The 9,174-nt window shown below is 44.1% G+C and overlaps 1 protein-coding gene across 1 annotated transcript in view; it reads right to left on the minus strand.

Moving 5' to 3' along the window:
- Positions 1 to 1,811: 1,811 nt before the first annotated feature.
- LOC139029550 (trichohyalin-like) overlaps positions 1,812 to 9,174 on the minus strand; it is a 57,612-nt gene continuing 50,249 nt past the window's right edge. Inside the window, exons 4-5 of the mRNA XM_070449769.1 lie at positions 2,670 to 3,923; positions 1,812 to 2,391 (exon numbers count right to left, since the gene is read on the minus strand). Of these exons, the coding sequence (XP_070305870.1) occupies positions 1,812 to 2,391; positions 2,670 to 3,923 (1,834 nt within the window). The remainder of the gene's footprint in view (positions 2,392 to 2,669; positions 3,924 to 9,174) is intronic.

Consider the following 9,174-nt stretch of genomic DNA (forward strand, 5'->3'; position numbering starts at 1 on the left):
ATTTGGATAGAAAACACTCAAGTTTCCAAAACTGTTAAAATAGTGTCTGTGAGTATAACAGAACTGATTTGGCAGGCGAAAACCTGAGAAAAACCCATTCAGGAAGTAGTTTCTTTTTTGGTTTTGTAGTTTTCTATTCAATGCCATTACAGTATCCATTGACTTAGGACTCAAATTGCAGTTTCTATGCCTTCCACTAGATGTCAACAGTCTTTAGAAATTGTTTCTGTATTCTGAAAAATGAGGAAGTAAGAGCAGTCTGAATGAGTGGAGCCTAAAGTGTCACGGAGCTTTTTCATGCGCACAACCGAGAGAGTGCCTTTCTTGTTTACATTTTAAATTGACGACGTTATTGTCCGGTTGAAATATTATCGATTATTTAGGCTAAAAACAACCTGAGGTTTGAATATAAACATCGTTTGACGTGTTTCTATGAACTTTYCGGATACAATTTGGATTTTTTTGTCTTCCTGTTTTGACTGCGTTTGAGCCTGTGGATTACTGAAGAAAACGCATGAACAAAACTGAGGTTTTTGGGTATAAAGAGACTTTATCGAACAAAAGSAACATTTATTGAGTAAATGAATGTCTGCTGAGTGCAACCATATGAAGATCATCAAAGGTAAGGGATTCATTTTATCTCTATTTCTAAATTGTGTAACTGTTCTATCTGGCTGGCTACTGTTTGTAATGATTTGTCTAGTGGGCTATGTTCTCAAATAATCGTAAGGTATGCTTTTGCCGTAAAGTATTTTTTAAATCTGACACCGTGGTTGGATTCACAAGAAGTTAATCTTTAAACCTATGTAAAATATGTTTTGTTTTCTGAATTTTTATAATGAGTATTTCTGTATTTGAATTTGGCGACCAGCAGTTTCACTGGCTGTTGAAGAGGTGGGACGCTAACGTCTCACGTACCCAAGAGAGGTTAAGTGTTGTTATTTCAGTCGCTGTAGTAGCTGACATGAATAGTCATCAGCATGCATAGGCACACTGTCTTTACTCAAAGCCAGTGGCATGTCATTAGTAAATATTGAAAAAGGTAATGGGCCTAGACAGCTGCCCTGGGGAATTCCTGATTCTACCTGGATTATGTTAGAGAGGCTTCCATTAAAGAACATCCTCTGTGTTCTATTAGACAGGTAACTATTTATCCACTATATAGCAGGGGATGTAAAGCAATAACACATACATTTTTACAGCAGCAGACTATGATCGATAATGTCAAAAGCCACACTGAAGTCTAACAAATTGTGTGTGTGTGTGTGTGTGTGTGTGTGTGTGCGTACGTACGCGTGTGATTGCAAGGCCAGGCTCATATTGATCTGTTATGTACACACCAGTCTAGCACGCAAAGCTAAAAGACAGACTTTAGTCAGCAAAGAGCCCAACAGCTTTATTTTTCTTCTCCAGTTACTTGCAACACTGTTATCCATAGTGTTTCAAAAGACCAGGGACTTATTGAAACAAAATAGTCCCACAAAGGTCAATGCTTTTGCAGAAATGACAAATGCATTTGCAAAATTGTAATCAATAATGTTCAATGGGAGTTCAAACCAAATATGGAGACAAAATAAACCTGAGAACACGAGTCAACATTTTAACCAGCATTGATTCACACAGTTAGATAGTATATTAGAGAGAAGTGTCATGTGGTGTCATATCGTATACTGTTTTATTACACTTTGTTATTATTATGCCTGTGATCTGTTAGGAGAAGGGTTGCCAAATTCTGGTATACTTTTTCCAAATTCCCAGCTTTTCCAGAAATCCTTGCTGGAGGATTCTGGATTGTCCTGCGTATCCCTATTCTATTCTCGAGTTCCTGCGTTATTCCCTTCTGATTCTGGATTTCCTGCGTTATTCCCTTCTGATTCTGGATTCCTGCGTATTCCCTCTGATTCTGGATTTCCGCGTATCCCTTTCTGATTTTCTGATTTCCTGCGTATTCCCTCTCTGATTCTGGATTTCCTGCGTATTCCCTCTATCTGATTCTGGATTTCCTGCGTATTCCCTTCGATTCTGGATTCCTGCGTTTCCCTTCTGATTCGGATTTCCTGCGTATTCCCTTCTGCATTCTGGATTTCCTGCGTATTCCCTTCTGATTCTGATTCCTGCGTCATTCCCTTCTTGATTCTGGATTTCCTGCGTATTCCCTTTCTGATTCTGGATTTCCTGCGTATTCCCTTCTGATTCTGGATTTCCTGCGTATTCCCTTCTGATTCTGGATTTCCTTGCGTATTCCCTTCTGATTCGGATTTCCTGCGTATTCCTTCTGATTCTGGATTTCCTGCGTATTCCCTTCTTGATTCTGGATTTCCTGCGTATCCCTTCTGATTCTGGATTTCCTGCGTATCCCTTCTGATTCTGGATATTCCTGCGTATTCCCTTCTGATTTCGGATTTCCTGCGTATTCCCTTCTGATTCTGGATTTCCTGCGTATTCCCTTCTGATTCTGATTTCCTGCGTATTCCCTTCTGATTCTGGATTCCTGCGTATTCCCTTCTGATTCTGATTTCCTGCGTATTCCCTTCTGGATTCTGATCTTCCGGTCATTCCCTTCTGATTCTGGATTTCCTGCGTATTCCCTTCTGATTCGTGGATTTCCTGCGTATTCCCTTCTGATTCTGGATTTCCTGCGTATTCCCTTCTGATTCTGGATTTCCTGCGTATTCCCTTCTGATTCTGGATTTCCTGCGTATTCCCTTCTGATTCTGGATTTCCTGCGATTCCCTTCTGATTCTGATTTCTCTGCGTATTCCCTTCTGATTCTGGAATTTTCCTGCGTATTCCCCTTCTGATTCTTGATTTCCTGCGTATTCCCTTCTGATTCTGGATTTCCTGCGTATTCCCTTCTGATTTCTGGATTCCTCGCGTATTCCCCTCTGATTCTGGATTTCCTGCGTATTCCCTTCTGATTCTGGATTTCCTGGGTATTCCCTTCTGATTCTGGATTTCCTGCGTATTCCCTTCTGATTCTGGATTTCTGCGTATTCCCTTCTGATTCTGGATTTCCTGCGTATTCCCTTTCTGATTCTGGATGTGTCGCTGCGTATTCCCTTCTGATTCTGGATTTCCTGCGTATTCCCTTTCTGATTCTGATTTCCTGCGTATTCCCTTCGTATTCTGGATTTCCTGCGTATCCCTTCTGATTCTGGATTCGCGATTCCCTTCTATTCTGGATTTCCTGCGTATCCCTTCGATTCTGGATTTCCTGCGTATTCCCTTCTGATTCTGGATTTCCTGCGTATTCCCTCTGATTCTGGATTCCTGCGTATTCCCTTCTGATTCTGGATTTCCTGCGTATTCCCTTCTGATTCTGGATTTCCTGCGTATTCCTTCTGATTCTTGATTTCCTGCGTATTCCTTCTATTCTGGGTTTCCTGCGTATTCCCTTCTTGATTCTGGTTTCCTGCGTATTCCCTTCTGATTCTGGATTTCCTGCGTATTCCCTTCTGATTCTGGATTTCCTGCGTATTCCCTTTCGATTCTGGATTCCTCGTACTCCCTTCTGATTCTGGATTTCCTGCGTATTCCCTTCTGATTCTGGATTTCCTGCGTATCCCTTCTTGATTCTGGATTTCCTGCGTATTCCCTTCTGATTCTGGATTTCCTGCGTATTCCCTTCTTGATTCTGGCATTTCCTGCGTATTCCCTTCTGATTCTGGATTTCCTGCGTATTCCCTTCTGATTCTGGTCCTGCGTTATTCCCTTCTGATTCTGGATTTCCTGCGTATTCCCTTCTGATTCTGGATTTCCTGCGTATTCCCATCTGATCTGCTGATTTCCTTCTGATTATTCCCTTCTGATTCTGGGTTTCCTGCGTATTTCCCTTTCTGATTCTGGTTTCCTGTGTATTCCCTTCTGATTCGGGTGTTCCTGCGTATTTCCTTTCTGATTCTGGGTTTCCTGCGTATTCCCTTCTGATTATGGGAATGTTACACAGAGATTTCTGGAAAACCTGGCCATTTTGGGTAAGTTATGGGTATTTTGCAACCCTAGTTAGGAGTATGTAGTTTTAACTTAAATAATAATTCTCTCTCCCTGATCCCCACCTAAAACAGGATGTTTCTCTCGTCCGCTAGAACAGGATGTTTCTCTCGTCCGCTAGAACAGGATGTTTCTCTTGTCCGCTAGAACAGGATGTTTCTCTCGTCCGCTAGAACAGGATGTTTCTCTCCTCGTCCGCTAGAACAGGATGTTTCTCTCCTCTTCCAGAACATGTTTCTCTCCTCTTCCAGAACATGTTTCTCTCTCATTTTCTAGAACATGTTTCTCTCTCATTTTCTAGAACATTTCCCTCAGTCTCCTGAGGGGGAATAGGTTTTGTCGTGTCCTCTTCACGACGTTCTTGGTGTGCTTGGACCATGTTAGTTTGTTGGTGATGTGGACACCAAGGAATTTGAAGCTCTCAACCTGCTCCACTGCAGCCCCGTTGATGAGAATGGGGGCGTGCTCGGTCCTCCTTTTCCTCTAGTCCCCAATCCTCTCGTTTGTCTTGATGACGTTGAGGGAGAGGTTGTTGTCCTTGCACCACACAGTCAGGTCTCTGACCTCCTCCCTATAGGCTGTCTCATCGTTGTTGGTTATCAGGCCTACCACTGTTGTGTAATCAGCAAACTTAATGATGGTGTTGGAGTCGTGCCTGGCCATGCAGTCATGAGTGAACAGGGAGTACCTGCTACCTACCCTCACCACCTGGGGGCGGCCCGTCAGGAAGTCCAGGATCCAGTTGCGGAGGGAGGTATTTAGTCCCAGGGTCCTTAGTTTAGTGATGAGCTTTGTGGGCACTATGGTGTTGAACGCTGAGCTGTGGTCAATGAATAGCATTCTCACGTAGGTGTTCCTTTTGTCCAGGTGTGAAAGGGCAGTGTGGAGTGCAATAGAGATTGACCCTTGTTCTGTGAGTGTCCTTTTATGTTTGGTGTGTTAATGGTGTGTGTATCTGTGTGTGTGTGTGTGGGGGGGGGGGGGGTGTCAGTGTGTGTGTGTCGTGCGGTTGTGTGTGTGTTGGGGGGGGGGGGGGGGGGTGTCAGTGTGTGTGTGGGTGTCAGTGTGAGTATGTGTGTTATCTGTGTGTGGTGGAGTGTTCGGTGTGTGTGTGTGGGTGCCGTGTTTGGTGTCTATCTTGTGTGTTCAGTACTGTGTGTGTGTGTGTGTGTGTGTGTGTGTGTGTGTGTTGTGTGTGTGGTGTGTGGTGTTGTGTGTGTGTGTGTGTGTGTGTGTGTGTGTGTGTGTGTGTGTGTGTGTGTGGTGTGTGTGTTGTGTGTGTGGTGGTGTGGTGTGTGTGGGGGTGCCAGTGTGTGTGGTGGGTCCAGTGTGTGTGTGGTGCCAGTGAGTGTGTGGGTGCCCAGTGTTTGTGTGTGTGTTTCTGTGTGTGTGTGTGTGGGTGTCAGTGTTTGTGTTCGTGTTCGTGTATCTGTGTGTGTGTGGGTGTCAGTGTTTGTGTGTGTGGGTGTCAGTGTTTGTGTGGGTGTGTGGGTGTCAGTGTTTTTGGTGTCTATATGTGTGTCAAATCAAATCAAATCAAATTTATTTGTCACATACACATGGTTAGCAGATGTTAATGCGAGTGTAGCGAAATGCTTGTGCTTCTAGTTCCGACAATGCAGTAATAACCAACAAGTAATCTTAACTCACAATTCCACAACTACTACCTTATACACACAGTGTATAAGGGATAAGAATATTACATAAAGATATATGAATGAGTGATGGTACAGAACGGCATAGGCAAGATGCAGCAGATGGTATAGAGTACCAGTATATACATATGACGATGAGTAATGTAGGGTATGTAAACATAAAGTGCATAGTCTTAAAGTGGCTAGTCATACAGTATTCAATAAGATGGCAAGATGCAGTAGATGATATAGAGTACAAGTATACTACATATACATATGAGATGAGTAATCTAGGGTATGTAAACATTATATTAAGTGGCTTGTTTAAAGTGGCTAATGGTACATTTTATACATAATTTCATAGTTCCCATTATTAAAGTGGCTGGAGTTGAGTCAGTATGTGGCAAGCGCGCTAAATTGTTAGTGGCTGGCTGTTTAACAGTCGATGGCTTGAGATAGAAGCTGTTTTTCAGTCTCCTCGGTCCCTGCTTTGATATACCTGTACTGACCTCCGCCTTCTGAGATGATAGCGGGGTGAACAGGCAGTGGCTTGGGTGGTTGTTGTCCTTGATGATCTTATGGCCTTCCTGTGACATCGGTGGTGTAGGTGTCCTGGAGGGCAGGTAGTTTGCCGGTGATGCGTTGTGCAGACCTCACTACCCTCTGGAGAGCCTTACGGTTGCGTGGCGGAGAGTTGCCGTACCAGCGTGATACAGCCGACGGATGCTCTCGATTGTGGACTGTAGAAGTTTGTGAGTGCTTTTGGTGACAAGCCGAATTTCTTCAGCCTCCTGAGGTTGAAGAGGCGCTGCTGCGCCTTCTTCACAACGCTGTCTGTGTGGGTGGGACCAATATCAGTTTGTCCGTGATGTGTACACGAGGAACTTAAAATTCTCCACCTTCTCCACTACTGTTATCTTTTGTTGTATTAATGCTATTAAATCTCTCCTCAGACTAATATTATTCTGTTTGTCCTGTGGGTACCTCTTGCCACTGTTCCACCCCTTGTTGTATTGCGCTGTTCTGGTGTATTGTTTGTGAGTATGTGGGTGCCCAGTGTGTGTGTGGGTGTCAGTGTGTGGTGTGTGTGGGTGTCCAGTGGATCTTGTGTGTCTATCTGTGGGTGTCATTCGTGTGTGTGTGTTCGTGTGCCTGTGTGTGGTCGGGTGCCAGTGTGTGTGTGTGTGTATCTGTGTGCGTGTGTGAGGTTGCAGTGTTATGTGTTCGTGTATCTGTGTGTGTGTGGTGTCAGTGTTTGGGGTGTGGGTGTCAGTGTGGTGTGTGGGTGTCAGTGTTTGTGTGTGTGTGTGGGTGTGTGGGTGTAAGTGTTTTGCTGTTATCTGTGTGGGTCGTGTTTGGTCGTATCTGTGTGGATGTGGGTGTCAGTGTGTGGTATCTGTGTGTGATTGGTGTGGTGTGTGGGTGTCAGTGTTGTGTGTATCTGTGTGTGTGTGGGTGTCAGTGTGTGTGTGTGTATCTGTGTGTGTGTGCAGGCTTGGTATGTGTGGATGTAGTGCATGCTGCTGGGTGTCAGTGTTTGTGTGTGGGGTGGTCAAGTGTTGTGTGTGGGTTGTCAGTGTGTGTGTGTGTGTGGGTGTCAGTGTGTATATGTGTGTGTGTGTGTGTGTGTATCTGTGTGGGTGTCAGTGTGTGCTTGCCTGTCGTGTGTGCATCCCTGTTTGTGTATATTCTTGTGTCTGTGCCTGCTTGAATGTGTTATCTGTGTGTATGCCTTTGTGTGTGGCGTGTGCCTGCTTGAGTGGATGTGTGAGTGTGTGTGTGAGTGTGTGTGTGTGTGTGTTTGAGTGTTACAGTAGAACAGTGATTAAAGAGCAACTTAGCAGCCCTCTGACCTGGCTCTATGTGTGTTGTACAGTAAGTGAGGTGCAGTGAGGTGTGCAGTGAGGCGTGCAGTGAGGCGTGCAGTGAGGCGTGCAGTGAGGCGTGCAGTGAGGTGTGCAGTGAGGCGTGCAGTGAGGCGTGCAGTGAGGTGTGCAGTGAAATGTGCTGTCTCTGTCTGTCTCACTTTCACCGGCCAATTAATGCTCTGCTCCTCTGGTGTGTCAGTGGATTGTTGTATCTGCTCCCCGTGTACTCACACAGCCTGAGGAGAAGATCCAACAGAATACACACACATTACCTCACCAGCCGCGCCGCTGAGAATCTCTGGCTCTACTGCACTCTTCTCTCTCTCTCTCTCTCTCTCGCTCTCTCTCTCGTGAATACGATAGTTGAGAGTGGTGTTATATTGTGGGATACGCAGACGTCGGTATTTCTTCTTATGAATCCGGTGAAGAAAGTTCTACTTTCTAACCTGTGTTGGAGCGAGAGTTATCTCGTCATGGTCAAATTGTGTCTACAATAAAAAATATAATTTTGGGATGCAAATCTCCTTTGCTGAAACATGTTTTGTCTCATAGGAGACAAATGCACATGATTTTAAAGAAGGATACTGATGATCTTGGCCAGGTCACAGTTGTAAATGAACTTGTTCTCAACTAGCCTACCTGTTTAAATAAAGGTTAAATTAAAAAAATTAACTGAATTTAGCGTTCAGTTTTAAGATTGATGGATTTGATTATGCGTTCTACACTTCTACTGAATCAATAAAATGCTTTGGTTGTGGAAGAGGGGGGCATTTGGTACGTTATTGTCCTGAGAACGAGCGGACAGAGCCCGGTAGCAGCTCTAGCGCTGGTGCAGCTAAAGCACCACAGCGAAGGGATGAAAATGCTAAGGGTGCAGGGGAAGGGAGAAGGTGGGCAGATGTGGTTGGAAAAGTAGGAAAGGAGAGCAGGGTGGCTATGGGGGCAATTGTTGTGGATCAGAGTAAAGAGGGAGGGGAAACAGCCGGTGAGACTGCGACTGGGATCGCTGAGTCGGTGCTGGAAAATGAAAGTGGAGTGCAAAAGATTGAAACAATGGAAAATGAAGCAGCTGTTTTCAAAGTACCAAGGATTAATAGGAAGAATTTAAGGGTGATGAAGGTTCTAATTCTTAGACGAAGGTAGAGATTGATAAATCAGTTGAGGATAAACAGGAAGTAGAGATGATACATCAGTTGAGGATAAACAGGAAGTAGAGTTGATAAATCAGTTGAGGATCAACAGGTTGTAGAGATGGTGGAGTTTTCCTCGGGGAGGATAGCCGAGAGTGAGTCATCTGACGCATCACAACAAAACAGTGAGAGAAAATGGGTTGGAAGGGAGGTATMGGATTGAGAAGGTACATCAATTTCTGAAATTGACAAAAGGGAAGAAATATATGAAGGATTATAATATAACAGATTTTTGTTTATTGATTTGTTTAMTGAATCAAATCAAATCAAATCAAATCAAATTTTATTAGTCACATACACATGGTTAGCAGATGTTAATGCGAGTGTAGCGAAATGCTTGTGCTTCTAGTTCCGACAATGCAGTAATAACCAACAAGTAATCTAACCTAACAATTCCACAACTACTACCTTATACACACACAAGTGTAAAGGGATAAAGAATATGTACATAAAGATATATGAATGAGTGGTGGTACAGAACGGCATAGGCAA

This window comes from Salvelinus sp. IW2-2015, linkage group LG20, assembly GCF_002910315.2.
Source record: "Salvelinus sp. IW2-2015 linkage group LG20, ASM291031v2, whole genome shotgun sequence".
NCBI lineage: Eukaryota > Metazoa > Chordata > Actinopteri > Salmoniformes > Salmonidae > Salvelinus > Salvelinus sp. IW2-2015.